The sequence below is a fragment of the Ostrea edulis genome, chromosome 1 (assembly GCF_947568905.1).
Source record: "Ostrea edulis chromosome 1, xbOstEdul1.1, whole genome shotgun sequence".
Lineage (NCBI taxonomy): Eukaryota > Metazoa > Mollusca > Bivalvia > Ostreida > Ostreidae > Ostrea > Ostrea edulis.
The window spans coordinates 104,981,596-105,002,823 of NC_079164.1; the positions used below are offsets into that span (position 1 = coordinate 104,981,596).

At 35.1% G+C, this 21,228-nt stretch overlaps 1 protein-coding gene across 4 annotated transcripts in view; it reads left to right on the forward strand.

The window, feature by feature from the left end:
* Positions 1–19,336, forward strand: part of LOC125668247 (pleckstrin homology domain-containing family G member 4B-like) — a 45,630-nt gene extending 26,294 nt beyond the window's left edge. For all 4 annotated transcript variants that reach the window (XM_048902121.2, XM_048902110.2, XM_048902154.2 and 1 more), the window contains 19 exons: positions 310–409; positions 733–837; positions 927–1,043; positions 1,254–1,504; positions 2,153–2,291; positions 5,365–5,487; positions 9,357–9,551; positions 10,096–10,979; positions 11,781–11,942; positions 14,378–14,627; positions 15,208–15,297; positions 15,484–15,627; positions 15,736–15,813; positions 16,539–16,712; positions 17,011–17,188; positions 17,285–17,404; positions 17,737–17,913; positions 18,345–18,481; positions 18,586–19,336. In XM_048902121.2, the coding sequence (XP_048758078.2) occupies positions 310–409; positions 733–837; positions 927–1,043; positions 1,254–1,504; positions 2,153–2,291; positions 5,365–5,487; positions 9,357–9,551; positions 10,096–10,979; positions 11,781–11,942; positions 14,378–14,627; positions 15,208–15,297; positions 15,484–15,627; positions 15,736–15,813; positions 16,539–16,712; positions 17,011–17,188; positions 17,285–17,404; positions 17,737–17,913; positions 18,345–18,481; positions 18,586–18,591 (3,430 nt within the window). In that variant the 3' untranslated portion in view covers positions 18,592–19,336. The remainder of the gene's footprint in view (positions 1–309; positions 410–732; positions 838–926; positions 1,044–1,253; positions 1,505–2,152; positions 2,292–5,364; positions 5,488–9,356; positions 9,552–10,095; positions 10,980–11,780; positions 11,943–14,377; positions 14,628–15,207; positions 15,298–15,483; positions 15,628–15,735; positions 15,814–16,538; positions 16,713–17,010; positions 17,189–17,284; positions 17,405–17,736; positions 17,914–18,344; positions 18,482–18,585) is intronic.
* The last annotated feature ends 1,892 nt before the right edge of the window (positions 19,337–21,228 follow it).

Sequence of the window (21,228 nt, forward strand, 5' to 3'; positions counted from 1 at the left end):
CCCCCCCCCCCCCCCCCCCCACAACTACTGTACATATGGAAATTTACGCATGGGAGTTTTTTACACTAGATACATTATTACAAGATTTTCTTGTAGATCAACCCTATGTGTACTATTCCCAATTGATGATACTGACATTGTGTAATTACTAGTAAACCCACATGTATTTTGTATAATTAACAACATGTGAACATATCCACATTTTTGGTAGTTGTATTATTTTTGTATAGAGCAGTAGTGAGAAATGAAACTTTAGACAAATCATTTGGAGTTCGATTTTGTTTCCTTATTTCGAATGCATATTTGTAGGGAGGAAGTTCGTTCCAAGGGTATAACAATTGTGGCCGTGATACAGGGAGCTACAACTTCTGTTATCAACACTCTATTAGAAAGCCTCTACCTATTTGAAGTAAGTCACACACAAAAATCTTGTAATTTTGAATTTCTTTATACATGCACCCACTGCAACAAACTGCTGTATATTCCTATTTAATGTTAGTACTTTATATCGCGAAATGACTCATACATGTCAAATCGTGAGTATACATAAATTCACAAGTGTTCTGTTGATCAAGATTTTTTACATGTATTTTAGCAATATAAAAATAAAAGTGAATAATTTTATTTCGTTAGTGATGCTCGTCGCGAAATTACACGATAATAAATTTCTTGTGTATGATTAGGAATTTACAGTATGTAGTCCTGGAGATTAAGTATGACGATTTCTTGTAGGGGAACTGCCCGGGAGGAATAGCTGTCCTACATTTCTTAGCCGATACTTACACCCAACCTTTACTGCAGATGTCACCAGTATTCGACTCTCAAACTCCATTCAAAGTAAGCCTTACATTCTCAAGATGGATAACTCATGTTTAACACTGTGTAAAATTTTTGGTTTGATACTGTATTTTGGTATGTTATTCCAGTTGGATGTTCTACTGGCTCCAGCGTTATTGCAAGAGTTCATTCCCTTAGATCAGCTTCTGTTAGATCTGGATGGTCTTTACATGTATAATCACGAGGAGTGGATCCGATTTCATTTGGTATGACCTCTACTATTACAGAAAAAGTATACCTAGTATATCTATGGTGCAAGTTTTTCTGTTGAAAAGTGTACAAAGTTGAACACATGCAAAATAATGAACATTTTATTATCAATGCGTACATATACAGGTATATTCCAAAGTTTTGTTATTTTTTATTTATTTATTTTTTGCAAACATTGACATAATATTTTTTTCACTGCTCTACAGGAATTGGATCCATTTATAAACAAGATTAGGAGTGTAGCTAAATACCTCATGGTCACCATGCAAGAGCTCAGTGAACCCCATGTGATGCCAGTTACTGCTCAGGAATCCACACAACTCATTGAGCACCATGAGCAGACCATGAAGGCAGCATTCAATGATCCAAGACTGATATCCCTCCAGAACGAGGGAGAGTCGGTCATCAACTGCCTCCGAAGGATGGATCCCCACATGGGGCATTCTGAGGACTACAGGTGAGCTAAGGGGGGCAGTACAGAATGGTTATGTGTACAAAAAAAATTTAGATTAACTTTGGGAAGTTCATTGATTGCCAAAGTTTTAGATTCAAATTATTTTTATGACATTGTGACCTCTCAATTTACAGGTAATTATGGCTTTCTTTCAAAATATCCACCATAGTTATCATATCAATTATGTAAAGTAAATAATCTGATTATATAGAGGTACATGTTCATATATTGACAAGGCATATGGACAGTGAGGTTTCTGTTTTTGTGATACAGATTAAAGTTCTTTTCTTAAATAAAACCTCATGCAAATATAAACTTTTAAATGAAATTAGAGCAACATTTAAATCACTATTCAGGGGTCTTCGGCAGAATTAGGCAGATGCCTTATTTGTATAGTTTTAGATAGACACTGTAGCGTGTCAGGTGATTTTTGGAATACAGTGTATAACATGTTTGTTTTTTATTAATTAAGAACATTTAACACTTCCTGTGATCTTGCAATAGAACCTGCTTGGACATGCTTTATAATGAGCAGTTCACACTTTATTGGATTAGTTAATTGCGTGTTTTGGGTGAATGTAAAGAATGTACTAATTAATGAACCTGCTACCTGTACTTCTGTCTGATGTTCAGAAATTTTTGTTCCCCCAGAGATCTGATGGAGTCTGTGAACAGGCTATATGACAGTCTGAACAGCAGTATGGTTAAACTGGTTCACATAGCTGATAGTCGCCTCTCAAAGCTTGAACACTGCCAGCAGCTCAGGGAGTTTGAGGAAGAATGCACAAAGGTTTGTACTTAATAATGGCAACAGTATCATACTTACCAATATATGTACTGTACAAGTACATGTATATTTAGTACATTTGCCCTATTCATTTTTATATAGGATGACTCCATTTCATCTGTTATTAAATCATCTTTTACACTTCATTTCTGTAATTCATGCATGGTCTTTATTGGAAGGTATGGATGAATTAATTTATTAATAAAGCAACAAGGCAGACACAAAGGTGCTTCCCCTCTGCCTGATGATGTGATCAAAAATAGATTTATTTGTATATTAAAAACAGAAAGACAGAGTGAAGACTATTTGGGTTTGCTACACAGCTTTGATGATAATTAGTATACCGAAATGCTGCACAGCTTCAGTACACCGTACCTTGAGCTATAAAGACTTTCAAATTGGATTATTTTCAATCCTGAGGGCTTCTGAAAATGTTTTCCCTTTGTTTCTCAGGTTTAACAGTATGTAATTTCAAAAGCCAAGAGGGTCAGAATTAATTCAGCTATAATAAAAGAAAATTGAATATGACTGATAAAATTGTTTTTCTGTCTTTAGATTATATATTACCTTGTCATATTTAATATGAAAAAATTAGATTCTCTGCAGTTTCTGCACCAGGAAATGGGTGCTCTTGTTGACTTGGGGAAGAGATGGGGCTTAATAAATGACAAATCAGGAAAATGAGAAATATTGATTTATGTAAAAAGATAGTTCCTATAATAGGAAGCACTGCATTCGAGAATAGCCAGCAGCAAAATATAGCTTCAGGCTGCAGGGTGAAAATTAAATTAATGTTATTTTGGCTAATTGTTGAAAAGTGAGGAAAATGGCAGTATGGGATAGAAATAAGAGTATAGATGTAACAAACACCTGTGAAAAATCACCTGAAGTTGTACAATTATCACACCGTCAGGAACGAACACAATGGAGTGATGCTTTAGATAGACAGACACCTACAGAGAGATAATTGTGGTTTGTTATTGCACGGTAAGCAAGATAGGAGAAATATATACATTGATAGCTCAAAAGGATGTTTGTTTTCAGGGCAGAAGTATTTAAGGGATTTCAATGGTGCAGATATATTAGATGTACTTTCATTTTTCAATGGATTTTTAAATTTCATAGGAGTGTTTTAAATCCAGGTAAATGTTTCATTCATGATTTTATTTGAATAATTTGAATAGTATAAACTTGCCAGAGGGGGATTTTATTTTTTGTAAAAAGATTTAAAGAGGCATGAACATGATATAATTCAGTCATGTATTACAGAATGCATGTGAAATATACTAGATAATGAAAACATGTCAGTTGGAGTTTAAGTTCTCTATGACGTCTTTAACCTAGTAAATAAGTGATTATTATGAGAAATGTTGAATTGGGTATCAATTCATCTGCATCTGACCTCATTATATCTGATTTTATCTGAAGCTAGAACTTGGGGAATGCAGTGATGAACTTGGTGAGATATCACACAATTAGAGGGCTCAGACACATGGCCACCGTGTACAGTCATTAACTCACGTGATAAACCATAAGATGCTACTCTGGCCTGCCACAGATAGTGAATTTCACATGCATAGAATTGTATGTTACTGTCTGATGAAATCCAGGTGCTATAGATTGATAATTCAGGTGAAGGATAAGAAGGCTTCAAAGATGTTACTAATGGGAAATTTTTGTATCAGACACTGTTGTCAGAAAATATACACAGATCAAGGTGGTTTTGTCAAGCTCCTACAAATATATAAGGTTTTGGAAAGTTATGTTGAGAAATTTCTAAAACAAATGTAGCTATGATGCATATACTCTCTGCCATGCTGTCAGTATCAGATGGGGAAAAATTCTCATTTCTTACTTCAATAGAGACTGAAAAAATTACAACAGTAAACAACATGGTCAGTCAAAGGTCAGGATAATAAAACAAACAGCGAGGTAACTTGCTCACCACTAGCAGTTTTTGCCTTCCAATATGTACCAGTTAATATGTTATTTACAGAAACTGTTTTCTTTGAAGTGAAACACCTGTAACATGTAACTATCAGGTACAGGTGTCATTCAGACATGTGAGCAGGAAAGGCAGCGAAAATAAATGTTATGTGTAGCTTAGTGTTCAGAAAAGGAGATGTATTGATCCACAGAGAGTAGACCAGTGGGAGATCAAACTAATTATTGTTTGGGTATGTAAGATAATGGAAGCTGTAGCCTATAATTAGGAGAGGGGAGAAGATGTTCCTTCTACATTTCCAGTGAGTTAGTTTATGGATTGTGAACTCATCACTGTATTTGAAATTTTTTTTAAAATGAAGAAATAAATAAAAAGCTGTATGTGATGACATATTTTTTTTATAGATGATTTAAAAACATTTATTTGAAAAAGATGTATTCTCAACAAAAATGAAAAATTGTGTTCCTAAGATACACGACCATTATAGCATATGAAGGGCTTTTACATGTAACCGTGCAGATTTTTATACCTTTTTCTTTCTGCAGTTTTTATTGATATTATGCATACCAAAAATGAATCTTGATCATAAAGCTGATTAGTGTTTCTGAGAACAAAATAAAATACTAAAAGATTGTTTTTTCACCAAACATTGTAAGCAGATACTAAAATGACATATCTATGATATCAAATTACAGGAAATGGCCCAAAAATGGTTGGAAATACATGCTTTATTATTGTTTTAGGAGACTTCATTACAATCTTATACCCCCTCTTACAGCCAGTATCTGCAGTGCAAGTTGCACTGAGTTGTGTGATGTGTGTATAAGCAGAAATTGATAACAGAAGTAGTACAATCATTCTAATACTTCTCTATTGGTGACTGGCACTACTTCCATATGTTTATTGTTATGATTTTCCATCATATATATGTATTATACGATATGACGATAAACACAAATGTTATTATTAGTAGTGGGTTAAAACAGCATCGCAAACACCTACCCCCCCCCCCCCCCCCCCCCCCCTTTTTTCAATATTGTGCTTATTGCAGAGATTTTTTAGCGTGGCTCATCTAATCTCTATCCTACCTTTATGCCTGCATGAGTTTATTGGAGTGACATGTTTTTGCAGATTATCACTTGGACTGAGAAGACAGGTGAGGAGTTTCTACAAAGACACACTCAGCTTGGGGACAACCTAAAGGCCATCCGCACACAGCAGAAAGAGTTTGAAAAATTCTACTTCTGCGCAATGGTAAGTCTGCCTATAATGTGAGGACAACTTTCATTTTCATTTGTGAAAGGTGAAGATAATGAACAGTAATTAATCTCATAACTCCTGTAAAGGTGAAGATAATGAACAGTGATCAATCTCATAACTCCTGTAAAGGTGAAGATAACGAACAGTGATCAATCTCATAACTCCTGTAAAGGTGAAGATAACGAACAGTTATTAATCTCATAACTCCTGTAAAGCTGAAGATAACAAACAGTGATCAATCTCATAACTCCTGTAAGCAATACAAAATAGAGAGTTGAGCAAACACAGACCCCTGGATATACCAGAGTTGGGATCAGGAGCCTAGGAGGAGTAAACATCCCCTGTCGACCGGTCACACCCGCCGTGAGCCCTATATCTTGTTCACGTGAGCCCAATATCTTGATCAGGTAAATTGAATTATCCATAGTCAAAATTAGTGTGCCAAGAATGGCCTAACAATCGTTATGAAACAAGTCATGACAGCATTTGACCCAAGGATAGGTTGTATTGACAAACTAGATTGCTATAACGACCATAGAATGTGTGGTCCCAAATACTGCTGTGGCCTTTTTGTATCATAGAACAGTGGACAGTGTAAAGTGCTTGTTAAATGACACAATGATAGTTTGCCTTGCACCAATCTTAATTGTATAGATAAAGTTGTTGTTTTGTTGTTGTTATAGATAAAGTTCTTTGTAACTATATAGGGCTTACATCTTTTCTTATTTTGGAGGAACTAGGGTCATGTTATTATACCCAGCTATGAACAATTCAAATGTCATTCAATTTAAAAAAAAAAATGGATGTTTACTCACGAGCCTGGGTCTATAAGCACAGTAAGTTGTGCAATAGGCTACCTTTGATGGCTTATTGTTTATTATAACTGTCTGGAAGTGGGTTTGTGCATCAGAAGAACATCTTGCAGAATTCTGAAGCGAAAGTGACCATATTTTATTGCAACTCACAACAAGCAAAGCATCTCCATTTTCCAGCAATATTTATCATTTCAGCATTTTAGCAGACTGGTTGTATGTTTTACATGTTACATCATGATTTACCCAGCAGATGTGATTTCCACAATCTCAAAGTTTCTGTAAAAACATAAGAAACGTATGTTTTCTGTATTTTATTTTGATCTAGTCAAGGATTACTAGGTTTTATACATGTCTGTCAAATCCTGCTGATCAAAGTGAAACAGCTGCAATATTCTGTCAGTGTGGGGTCCTCCATTACTCATCACAGGGAAACAACAAGCCATCAACTATTATTCTAATTAACCATCAGATTACAATTTAACAACAAAAAAATGAATGAAAGATTAAGAAGTGTATGACATGCAATTCATTGCCCTCTTCAAGAAATTACTGTGTGAGTAAACTTTTACCTTAGGTGGTATGTAAAATTTTCTCAATGAATTAAAAAAAAAAAAAAACCTAAAGTTATCAACCTGACTAAAGTACAGGCCTATATGATAATTTATAATTAGTCAGACTGTTAAGTTATATAACTGAGTTTATTGTCAAGAGATAAGAAGTTTTTTATTTGTTTACATCTTTGTCTATTTCTATAATCTGCATCTCCAGTCAGTAAAAAAAAAAGGGGGGGGGGGGGGGGGCTTTTAGAGATACCGGTGTTTTTACATCAGAAATCTATTAAGTTTATGTACAAAAAAATGTGTTATAGCACAATCTGTGAGTGAAAACTAATCTGGTGCAGAATCTGGCACATCTTGATCCTTGCTTTATCTTCTGAGCCGCTAGCTTAGCTAGGCTCTTAAAATCCTTAGTATGAGGTCACAGTGAGAGATAGCTATATTACGCCCCTCCCCTACACAAGACTGGTCTGCTCTGCTGAATAAATAGGACTTCAGTTAGGGTGGAGGACATTTGATGTTTAAATATTCTATCCTGATTCCATCTGTTCTTGATTATCTTCATGGTAAACACAGAAGCCCAGAAGATTTTCATAAGTTGAGATTTTTGTTTGAAATGCTCTAGCTGAGCTGTGAGGCATGTATAGCATTAGTCACTGCAGAGTTTGCAGCAAGGGATGCATTTCTGGGGATTCTCAGTCTGAATTAGATCTGATGCTGGTTTTACTTCAATGAGTGTTTTGTGTTGATTCACTGGATTTGTTTGTTACTTAACTAGTAATTGTTGTGAAGTCTTCTCGTTTGTGAAAGTTAATTAAAAAGTCATGGGAAAACTTCATGTACATTGGATAGCAAAGAAGTTTAAGAAGTCTTTCTCTATTTTTCCACTTTTATTGTGTAAAGTTAGGATTTTATTCCTTGGAATGGTAAGAAATTTTTCAGTTTTTGAATGAGGAATTAGTCTATTCTATGATTATTCGAATTAGGTAATTAATGAAAATAGTGAAGTTTACAGGTATTCTATGAGAATCTAGAAATCTGTTATAAAAATGAAAAAAATTAAAACTTAAAAAATTTATGGGGGGGGGGGGTAAAATTAATACAATTTACTGTATGGAATAAATGTAACTTATACACATGATTCCTCAATTGATTAAGTCCAAAACAGTGAGGAAAAATTATATAGTTACCGTGGTATGTAGGGAGGGGTAATATATTCTTCAACTTTTGAACATCATAGAAAATTTACCAAGTCCCTTATATTTTAGGAATTTTATATTTGTACTTATTGCAACCAAACTCAGCCAAGAAATATATTTCAACCCATGCATCCAAGTAGAAGAGGATAGGTTATATAAAATAACAAAGAATTAATATAAAGAAATTGGATTTTAATGAAATTTAGGTTAAAGGTTTCCGTGGTTTAGAGATCATGAGCATGACAATGAGTTATGTTTATCATTCAAATTTGTCACCATTTTCTAAATGATTTTGAACTGAAAGTAAAATTCATGGAGTACTAGATATTATGAATGATGCAGTAATTTACACAATCTAGGTTGTTCCAGTGTTTTATAAGTTTTCATATTTAGCTCTTTACCCTTGTGTTGAATTTGGACAGGTTTCTGATAAGTATAAAAAATAAAGTTAATTTGAGAAAAATATTTGATTATAACAGGATTCAAATATCTGAGACTTGACTTTATATTGCTTTATTGACAGAGCTAAATGCTCTATATATCATTTTAACTGAACTAAATGCTATAACTTACTGCGTAAATTGACTCCTCAATTATGATAGATGAGAAAAAATCTGTACACTATGGGTTTTTTTTTGCATGCATGGTTTTAATTTTGCCCATTTTTATAAAATCCTTTGCGGTTTAATTAAGGGTATTTGATACAAAAGAGAGACTTGATGTTCAAAAGTTGAAATATAATGCCCGTCCCTATATAACTCTATACAAATTATCCCCACTATTTTTGGACTTAATTGAGGAATTATAATCCATACAGTAAATTGTATTCATTCTACTTGTAAAAATATTAATTTAGTTTTTCATTTTTGAAAAAAGTTTGTATGCAGTAAGTGTCGCTACTTTAACAAGAGTTGAATAACTTTTAATCAGCTGAACAGAGCTAAATCATTTTCAATGCCTGAGGACAAAAAATGCACAATTCAAATGAAAGACAAACTTGAGGGAACATACACATTATATAAGAACATACCGTAGAGGGGGGGGGGGATTTAGAAATTGAAAAAAGAAATTGTCTACAAAGGATTTTTTTCAGAATATATACCTCTACTTCCAGAAGCAGTTTCCACTTGCTCCACCAAAACCTTTTTTTTTAATCCCAACTGACCATTTTCATTCTAATCAAATTAGAAATTGAGATGTTTGCCCGAAGTATTCCTTAACAAATTAATGCAATCATTGTTCAATTGTGGATAGTCTGGGGAAGATCCTGAAGTGTTTTTTATTGATTTCAGACCCACATAGAAAAGGGCAATGATCTGTTGGATGAAGCTAGTATGCTGGCTCAATCTGGAAGCTTCAATGAAGCCACAGGTTACAAGGAACTGGCTCGCACTCTAAAGAAGCATCTACAGTCCTTTACATCCAAACTCGAGGACACTCGCGAGCAGATCGAGCACACTGCTAAGTGTTATCAGCTTCTAGATAAAGTAAGTGTTGAAATTAATTGAGGGGCTCTCTGAAATTGAAATATGTTTTTTTCATTTAAGAAGGTGAATTAGGAGGAATGTTCTGTTAGGAAGGGTTTAAAGATCAGTCTATAATAATTTTTTATAATTTAATTTTGGATTTGAATAAGAGATAATTCAGTACTGTTTTAATTAGATTATTTGAAGAAATTTTATTATAGAAGGAAAATTAGATTTTAAAATATGTAAGTTTTGAGTCTGTTGCCTATTAACATAAATAGATTGTAAATGCACTAAATTCAATAAAATGTACTAGAACTTCTTTTCCCTATAGTTGTTTTTCCTTTGTAAGATTTGTAAGAAAATATCAATACATCTATGTTTTACAATCTATGGTGGTATGTTCTAATTTTGGAAAACATTTTCTAAGCGATAAGTACCTTCCTTTGACCTTCAGTGCACTTTGTAGAATGTGTAAATTATATTTAAAATAATTCTATGTGTTAATGAATCTATTCAGTTGATATTTTCATATGTAAATTCTATTATCACTTTCATTTTGTAGACTTATGAGTGGGCTTTAGATGCTATGAAGTATGTAGCGAGTATGAAAATGGAACACTGTGAGACACTAACTGGACTAGATAAGTTGTTACGGAGTTTAGAGTTGTATCTTCGAGATCATCCTGTTATGAAACCAGAAACATTCACATATATGTTTGATCTGGCAGAAAAACTACAGAGTGACAAATTGTTAGAACAATGTCGTGTGGCTAAGGAACGCTGTGATGAAACACAGAAATTATTAACGTTACGGCAATGTACATTAAAACGTGCAAGAGAAAAACTAGAAATGGAACAAAGGGAGAATACTCCAGCAGATAGCAGGAAATCCTTTGTGAGGGAGCAATCTCCTGCAGCCAGTGTTGTGAGTTCCAGGAAATTCCCTGTCCCCCAGGAGTCAGTGTGGGAGCCTCAGTCCTCCAGTACTCCTGTCAGACAAGTGAGGCCCCACCCCGAACTAATCAAAAGTGTGTCAGAACGCTTCCTCAGGTCCCAGTTACATCGGGAAGACTTTTATACCCAGGATATGTCAGACCGTATTGTGACAGCTCTTCCTAAATCGCTGATTGAATCCCGCCAGGGATCTTCACGGGAGGATCTCACTGAGGCGGGAAGTGATACCGCCAGTGCGTCCCCAAGTCATGATTACAAATCTTCACCCATCCATTTAGTATCCCCCATCACCGGTTACTCTACCTCAAGTCTTCCTTTACATAGCCGACCCCAGAAGAAGGTCATCAAACGTACCCCCACTGTTCCCTTACCTGGCAATATTATTATGGAAGAAGAGGACCAACTTGTTGACCACAAATATTCCTTAATGAGTAAAAGTCAGGACCCACGCCCCATCAGTATGATTACCGCCAGTTCTGACAGCTTGTCCAGGTAAGGAATTCTAGAAGTTTTGTTCATAAAGAAATTGTTACCAATAGGGAGGTCATCTCCATCTACAAATTGAGCTTTGTTTAAAACTCTGATAATTGTGTTGTTTGTTAATTTCATCTATTAAACCTGTTCAAGTGAGAGTGTCTGCATCAACTTCCGAGGATAGTGGTAATTATAGGGAAGTGGATACCTCATGAAACTTGTAGATTTTTATATAAATATCAGCGCTGGGATTATAGAAGTGTAAAATGATCATGATTATAATCTCGTGTCAGTGCTATTAACTACGTTAGCTAAAATCGTAAAAAGAAAAGTTAAAATCATGAAGAGAAAGGAAAAAAATCGGCCAGCAGGTGATTTTCATCAAAGTTTACCAATCATTTGATATCATCACAGAAAATCATAACAGCTATAAACTGAGCGAAATTCAATCAGAAAATGTTAGGGCAGCTCCCCAAGTAAATCACAACAAGAATTCTCTCTGCTCTGTTGGAATAGGCATGGGTTTTTTTTTTTCTTTATTGATCTTTATACCACAGATATAAGAGGTTAGTAAGATTCTGTTATCTCTAGGTGTGTTAGCTACTGAGAGATTCTCTGCATGTTGTTATTAGCATTCAATTTTCACTGAAGTGGCTCTTTTTTATTGCTAGATAGAAGATTTTCATGGAAAACTAAGAAAAACAATTTGTCCATACTGCATTCCAGATGAAAGAATTTTCAAATTGTTATTAAATTTACTTTCCATATTGAAATTTTGCGCACAAGGTTGTTTGCTTCATATTATGTTGCCTTTTGTAGCCTCCCTGAAGAGGAAACAGAGACTCAAGGTCCTGATGGAGAACAGCCACTCCCTCCGCCGCCACCCCTCAGGCAATGGACACCAGTTCCAGTTAACTCACATCTCACGTCCATGCCAGCAGTTTCTGAGCTTAAACTTTCCAATGCAGAGAAAAGCAAAAGGTACGCTAATTATCATATTTGGCCCTGTGAATTTTTCAAAAATGGTGTACATGTTGAATCAAATTTCTACATTGCAAAAACTTGTCTCAAAAATAAAACGAAACTTTGAAAATGTGTTACATTTCTACTATATTGACGTAGTCAAAATACGTACGGAACACATTTTTCCAGATGTATCCATAAATTTAGGTTTTTTTTAACATATTTGAATATAGGTCCGCATAATATCACCAATTTAAAATTTTTACACATAAAACATCTATGTGTAAGTATTTCACATACAAAAAATTAAGATGGTGATTTTGTGTGGACCACATGCAGTTACTTCTTATTTTTAGGTTCACATTTATAGCATATTTACAGTACGCAAATACACGTCATGCATACGAATGTTGTTATATGTACTTATTGTTACATAAGTTTACATTACATTTGGTTTATGAAAGAGAATATACTCGATGAGTACCACATCAAATGATGAATTCATAGCATCAACTTAATGAGACAATGTATGATATTTACATGTCTTTCCTTGCATTATTTATACATGTATATATATGTTAGTCATATCATCTTACTTCTGTGCCCCATAAGCGACAGTCATCTGGGTTAGGGATACTTTGATAATTATTAAAATCAATGAAAAATGCATTACTGTATTTGAAACATTTTTTCAAATACTCTACTATTTCTACTTAGATTCACGTGTACCTTACAGGTGTTAATTAATGTATACATATGTCATAGTCAAGTAAGAGAGGATGATTTTCACACCTGTGGTATGTGTGAAAATCATCCTCTCTTACTTGACTTTTCCTGCATTAACACTCTACCCATCCTACCCACAGTTCACTTAGCACTTATTAACATGTTCACAAAACATCACTAAAGAACTACATGTATATATCTGAATGATGTGCGGATATAAGATGGGGGGAGGGGGTCTGAACCCCCAGCCCTTTGGAATTGGAAGTTATTACATTCGTGAGCAAAGTAATAGGGGCAGAATCAGACCACAATGAAATCATCTGTACAAAACTGCAACTGTTTGATATCCTTCTTCCAATTTTAATTTACGTAATTACCGGTGATTAATGTAATAATTCTCTTCATACTCAATGCTTTACTATACAGATATATTAGGATTCAAAGTATTGATTATATTTTACACCTTTCCCTATTTTGACAACAATATAAACCTTTAACCGACAGTATCATATATGCTAATGCACTGTCATAAAGTCATTGACTTTGGTACTGTTTAGACTCACTACTTTGTTCATCATTAGAAAATTAAATAATCAATTATTAGGCAGGGAAAATCAGGCATGTAGCACTTCTGAGTGAATTTCATGTTCTTTTCACTTAATCCATGCAGTCTTGTTTAGTGTGTATGTACCCACGTGTCATGTGCATAAATGATGTTGAATTTAGATTAAAACAATGCAATTTAATCTGAATGTAAAGATACAGTCCAAATGCTGAATCGTTAAATTGAAGGAATATCATGGATTGCTCTACAATTATTACATGTAAATACAGTTATGGGTATCGTCATCCAAATCGTACAATTGATTCAAACTTTTGGAGAGAGTCAATTAAATTTTTCAAATAAAAATCATTGTGTACATTTGTTGAATAAAATTCTTGACATATCACGGAATAAGATGGATCCTTAGTTCATGACATAGCCTTCTTCTTCATGACGTCGTATAAAGTAACGTCACAATGTGATCGTAAACTCTGCTGTATTTATGTATGTATTATGTATGAATAAAACTTCCTACAAACATGATACATGTAATCATTTTATGGAAACATACTCCCTATAAAAGAATTTTGAGGCCCCAAACCGCAATGAGTCCTTGCAGAATTTTGTTCATACATGTAAATTTATTCCCAGCAGTGTGTGCAATTTTGATTTTTATGGTTCAGCCATTAGACATATAGGCATTGCTATACAGTAAGCCTGCACATTCAAATCTAAATAATTTAAAAACATATTTACATTTATTTTCTCTTTCTATGATAGTACATGTATTATATTGAAATCAAAAACATCCTATAAAGAAACCATATTTATGTGCTTCTTATGAGAAAAAGGGTCTTACCATATTCTTCATCAGCGACAATGTGGCCTCCAAGCCTGAGTGGTTAAAGTATCGTGCTCAAAATCACACAGCCTCTCACCTCTGGTTGGCGTGGGTTCAAATCCCGCTCACGCCGGTAAATGAGAAAGTTTCCCAGTTTACTTTCGGAAGGTCGGTGGTCTCTTCCCAGGTACATTGTATCTGGGTTCTCTCTTCCACCAATAAAAACTGGGCGCCACCATATAACTGAAAAATTGTTGAGTGTGGCGGAAAACAGCAAAAATCATATCAATCAATCATCAGCAACAACACACTAGATATACTGATCTGTTTATATTTATCTAGGACTCTATCCCACATCATGAGAGAGATGATACAAACAGAGAGAGACTATGTCCTGTCCTTGCAATATGTGATAGAGTATTACCTCCCTGAACTACAGCGCCCTGATGTACCACAGGCTTTGAGGGGGAAGGGCAGCATTATCTTTGGGAACATTGAAAAGATTTATCAGTTCCACTCTCGGTACTTCCTTAGGGAGGTAGAACGGTGCGAGAGAAACCCCTTCCAGATCTCCAACTATTTCCTCATGCATGTAAGTGAATTACTGTATACACTGAAGTACAGAGGCAGTGCCCGCTTTTCTTCTTATGCCTCTGTAATGGGAGATTCAGGGGCATATAGTCTGTAGATCTGTCTATTTATCCACAAAAACTTTAACCTTCGCCATAACTTTTGAATGGATTGTGATAAGGCTTTCATATTTCACATTTGTATTTCTTCTGACAAGACCTTTCTTTAGGTAGCAAACTGTTTGACATCTTGACCTTGGAGTCTGACCTACTTTTGAAAAACTTTAACCTTGGCCCTCACTTTTGAATGGACGGCGATGGAACTTTCATATTTTTCATGTGTATTCCTTGTGACAAGACCTTTCTTTAGGTAGCAGAATTGTTTTACCTTGACCTTTGAGTTTGATTTACTTTTGGAAAACTTTAACCTTGACCATCATTTTTGAACCATTAGTGCTAGCACTTTCATATTTTACATATGTAGTTCTTGTTCTCTTTGTATTTAAACTTTTGACCCTCTTGACCATGGAGTTTGGCCATACCCTTGTAAACACTCAAGCTAATTTTTACACGTTTTAAGAGATTTTTTTTTTATTGGTACAGGAGTCACAGTTTTACCTTTATGCACTCTATAACAAGAACAAACCAAAGTCAGACTTGTTGATGGCAGAATATGGGAAAATGTTCTTTAAGGTAAAACACTCTCATTTCTTTTTATATAAATACTTTAAATTGTATTAAATAGGTTGTTTTATGCATTTAGAATGAGTGTCTGTGATATTTGGTACAGTGAACAAGTATTAGTCATTGGATCAACTGTAGTGTGGTCATTTAGAAATGTAACATGTAAGACATGTATTCTACTTTTTCGAATTAAAGGACAAACAAGCCAAGTTGGGAGACAAGATGGATTTAGCCAGTTACCTGCTGAAGCCGGTTCAAAGGATGGGCAAGTATGCTCTTCTGCTGAAACAGATCATGAAGGAGTGTCCCCCATCAGACCAAGAATTCCAGGATCTCAGGGTTAGTCTCTAGCTTTGAAAATAATGAACCGTAGGACTGTATCTTTCATTTGAGTTGAATTAAGTTCTATTGTGTTTTGTTTCACTGTATCTTTTTCTCGGATTTCAGGCAGCAGAACAAATGGTCAAGTTCCAACTTCGCCATGGAAATGATCTCCTTGCAATGGATTCTCTGAAAGATTGTGATGTAAGACATTTCAAAAGAATATTTAATTTTTAGGTCACCTGATCACTCTTTTGGACAAGGGGGATATAGATAGTACATTTCAGGACTCCTGCACCCCATAGGGCCTTAGGGACAGGGCAAAAACTGAAAAATCCACCAATTTTTGAAAATCTTCTCTACAACTGCACATCTATAAGAAAAACTAAATGTATAGTTCTGTAGAACAGGAAGGCCTCTACCAAAATTGTAATGATTTTTGTCTTTTATCATTCGATTTTGCCGATACTGTATAAATTTAAATGCACATTTGATTTTGCCGATACTGTACAAATTTAAATGCACATTCAGGAAGTGCAAACAAGGATGTACCGAAAATGTGAACTTCGCAACCCTAGAGTTTTCACTCGTCCAAATTACTAATATAGTGTTAATATAACATATGTAAAGTCTTTCATCAATATGGACACTTTCGGGGCATTTGTGTTGTAAGAACATATTTTGTTTTATGCTGCTGCTGAATATGAGATTTAGCTCAGATATGCAGAACAAGAAAATTATCATAGATTTCATAGCCCTTAGGGCTAGTGGTACAGAGGTAACCAATATGACCTGTGGACCTCTTGTTAATTAGAACATGTACTCACTGAAAATGCCTTCAGTTGCTTGATTTACACATAGGATATACAGAAATTAAAATGTAGCATCAATTTGAGCAGTTTGAAAATATTGGGTGGTATGGTTTGTAGGTAAATCTACAAGAGCAGGGGAGATTACTGCGACAGGACGAGTTCATCGTGTGGCAGGGAAGAAGGAAATCCCTTCGTCATGTTTTCCTCTTTGAAGACCTTATCCTATTCAGTAAAACTAGGAGGGGCAGAAATGGGGGGCCAGACAGCTATCTTTACAAGTACTCTTTGAAGGTAGGTAACTCTTTTGATACTCATAGAAAAGATGAGATTTCTGTGTAGCACTCAACCATGTTACTGTTACCAAATATTTCTGAACAAGCGGTTTAAAAATTAAGCACTCTTCAGCCATAAAGTAAAAGAGACATTAAAAGATTTTCACTCTCCTTTTTACCTTCAATGATACACTTAAATTCTATACCTTTTATTAAACCTACCAAATTGTCAACCTTTAGTGATATATATATATGGTTTAATGATTTAAATTATGACATGTTTAGCAGTAAATTTAATGAATTTCTTTGTTATACAGATGGCTGAGGTTGGGCTAACAGAGAGCTATGGTGACACAGGATACAAGTTTGAGATCTGGTTCCGTAAGAGGTCAAAGGGTGACAGCTACATTCTGCAGGCCCAGAGTTCAGACATTAGGCACCACTGGGTGAAGGAAATCTCACGAGTCCTCTGGAACCAAGCCATCAAAAACAGGGGTAGGTATCACAGCATCAGAGGAGCTTTTTCACTTGTAGAGAGTGTAAATTTTAGTTACAAGGATGCAGGAATAACTTTCATTTTCACTTTTACAGAAAAGCACATGTCAGAGATGGCAACAATGGGAATAGGAAACAAACCCTGTTTGGAAATCAAACCAAGTGCCAACCAGATTAATGACCGCTTTATCAATGTGGCATCTGGAAACTTCCAGTGTAAGTCTTTCATCGATACTACACATTAATATAATCCTTGTTTAAGACATATAGCGGTTGTACTCTACATAACATAGTTTGGTCTTCTGTGTTTCTATATTCATTTTAAGATATACTCTGTTCATCTGTATATGAATCTTATTATGATTATTAGATTACAGTAATGACTGACTGAGGAAATGTGCAATAGAATTAAATATACATTGTATGCATCAATGTACTATGTATTTACAAACTGTATGCATGAATGTGCACAGTCCATGTCTTTTAATGACTATCCTGTTCAGAGATATCTTTCATTTTATATCTACATTTCTGGCATGATATTACAGCTCGTACACGGAATTCTATCGCTGTATCTTCCTTTGATCACATCCATCAGAACAACAAACGTCCCCACTCCATTATCTCAGTCAGCAGCACCTCCTCCTCCAGCAGCAGCCATTCGGGGGCTTTCTACCCCCACCATCTAATCCAGGACAGCTCCAGAACCAATTATCTGTCTAATGGTAAATAAAGAGAAATTCTGAGAGGGAAAAGTATTGCTTTGATTATGAGTTCTGTATTTTAGTTCCACATTGGTGCACTCATCATGATGTGTATCACAAAAGTTTTTCATAGGATATTTTAGATAACTGTAAATTGTCTTTCATTAGCTAGAACTTCAATTTTTTGTAAATTTTTAATGTCATCTTATCATTGAAATAGGATTCTCATGATTATTTTCGAGATACATATATACAACTTTTATATTTATGAAAATTTTGTCACTGATTTTCACAAGTCCAATGAAGTATAAGGGATTTACAGAATCATATCACGACATGTGTATATAGAGAGGAAATTATCAAACAAAATGGATTTTTACCATTGTGTCCGCATATGTTGGCAATAGTTAATACATTCCAAAGGCATTTTCAAATCCTATTTCATTTTTCAGAGAGTGGCATAGGAACAGACATTTCTTCTGGTGAGGACCATGGAGCTAGATGTGACCAATCAGAGAGAGGCTTAGTGTTTACCAGACAGACAGCCATCAATGAGCCCAATCTATTCAGCGATGCCATCAGTACAGATGTAAGGATAACAAAAGCATTACCCATACCATAGTTTGGAAAATGTCATTTTAAAAGGATGTGAGTTGGACATATTTCACGTATAAACTTTTTTTATATTTTCAGGTTTAATTGAAACTGCCCTCATAATGTATTCTTGTTGAATGGGATAAGAAAGGAATGAAGATGCTTGAAATTCCAAATCACACACAATGTGCAATACGCTGTATTTTCAGGAACAAACAATTGTAGCTTCTCTGCATAATCAGGAAGGGATTTCCTTTTGCCGGTTTCGAATTTTCACTTGTGGCTTAAGGTTGTCCATCTGAGAATGTGTATAATGTGTATAATTTAAAAGTACCTGGGGGGAAAATGACCTTTGTAAATAACAGGTACTTTTGATTTCATGCATTTGCTTGTTTGCTTACATGGGATCAGTAGATAAAGAGAATCCATTCTGTACCAAAGGATACTGCTGGACATGGTGCTATTGTCATTTTTCCATTGATTTGTCATATACTTAGGCTGTATTTATCATAGAAAAAAAGATCTGTTTTTGGAGCATTTTTTATTTTCGTGTTTATGAACAAATTTTAGCAACAGGATCAACAGCATTTCACTCATATTTTTCTACCTCATCCATTTTTTTAACTGAGCATACATCTAAGTATTACAAGAATTTGCCTATTGTTTTGCATTGCCATGCTGTCCGTTTCTATGTAAGAGGTCTACCTTTCTTGAGGCTTCTGCGGTCATTGTTATTTATTGTGATTTGTACATATTGTACATTCAGAGATTAGCATTGTTAATTAATAGTATTTCAAATGCCAAATTAATCTTGTATATTGAAATTATTATGAAATAAATTTGAAAAATATCTTGTATTTTGTATTCTTTATGATTCCATACTACGGTGCAGTCCATTTCTAAGTTGTACATGCCTTTCCCTATGAATGATAAGTTCTACTCCTTTTTTCTCTTGTTATGTACATGATTTAATACCATTCACTCATACATTTTTAGGTAGGTCACCTGAGTTTACACCTGAGTAGACTCAGGTGACCTATTGCAATTGGTTGTTGTCCGTCTTGCGTTCACAATGGGTAGGAGTTTTGGGATCAAGGTGGGGCCAAAATGATCATTATTAAATTTGTGAACAGTAGAACATTTTTAATTTCTTTTAAAATAATGTGTGTACAATAAGACTTTTTAAACTTCTTGATAAATACCACTTTTCAAATTTGGTATGAAGCATCTTTTGGACAAGGGGGCATAGATTGTAAATTTCAGGACTCCTGGAGCCTTAAGGGCGAAGTAAAAATTGACCAATTTTCAAAAATCTTTTCTATAATCACACATGTGTAAGAAAAACTAAATGTATGTTGATGTATAGTAAGAAGGCCTCTTCAAAAATTGTAATTTTCATCCCTGGGGTAGAGGTTCTGAGCCCAAGGTGGAGCCAAAACTGAATGATATCTTCTTAATGCTATTGATATTAATTGATTGATTGATTGAATATTGTTTAACGCTGGAGAATATTTCACTCATATGGAGACGTCACCACTGCCGATGAAGGGCTGCAAAATTTAGGCCTATGCTCGGCGCTTATGGCCATTGAGCAGGGAGGGTTCTTTATCGTGCCACACCTGCTGCGACATGAGACCTCGGTTTTTGCGGTTTCATCCGAAGGACCGCCCCATTTAGTCATCCCTTACGACAAGCAAGGGGGTACTGAGGACCTATTCTAACCCGGCTATTGATACTAAATTGAAACTACGTGTAAATAGATTTTTAGAAGGAGAAGGTCAGTCTTTCCAAAATTGTAAATTTCATGATTCCAGGGGGTAACAGTTTTGTTTCCAGGGTGGGGCCAAAATTATTGTCGGTATCATTTGAAAGACTTCTTTATGTTTGCTGATATGGTATAAAAACTGACTACATATTTAGGAAAAGCGGGAAAGGATGTACAAAAAATACTGAATTTTCGCAACCCCAGGGTTTTGACTTTGGGACAGGTTCAAGTTTAAATGATGGGCAACGCCCTTCTCCATTGGGAGATAATAACAAAAATCAAATTTTTTAAAATCTCCCAGAACCAGCAAGCCAATTTCAATCAAATTTGGTACACATCATCCTTGGGTGAAGGGGATTCAAGTTTTTTCAAATGAAGGGTCATGGCCTCTTCAGAGGGGAGATAATCACAATAATGCAAAAATTAGGTAGGGAATTTTTTCGCAGGCACTTGGCCAGAAAATTTCAAATTTACAAGGAAGCTTTCTGAGATAATGGAGATTCAAATTTATCAAAATCATGGCACCCGGTGGTAGGGTGGAGCCACAATAGGGGACCAACATTTTACATGCGAATATATGGAAAATATCTTTAAAAATATTCTCCAGAACCATTGGGCCAGAAAAGTTTGAATTTACATGGCAGCTTCCTGACATAGTGCAGATTCAAGTTTGTTAAAATCATGGCCTGCGGGGGTAGGGTGGAGCCACCATAGGGGATCAAAGTTTTACGTGCGAATATATTATAGGAAAAATCTGGGCCAAGGTGACTCAGGTGAGCGATGTGGCCTATGGGCCTCTTTCCACACTTCTGCAGTAAAAGGTATTATTACATATTTGTATTTTATCTCCTGAAATTCTACTTCTGGTCTCGTAAACAATAAGGCTTTTGTATATCGACTGTTTTCCCCTACGTGTGCATTTTTATTGGGAATTGTACAAAAAAGAATATTGATGTTAAAAAGTTTTTAGATCTCAA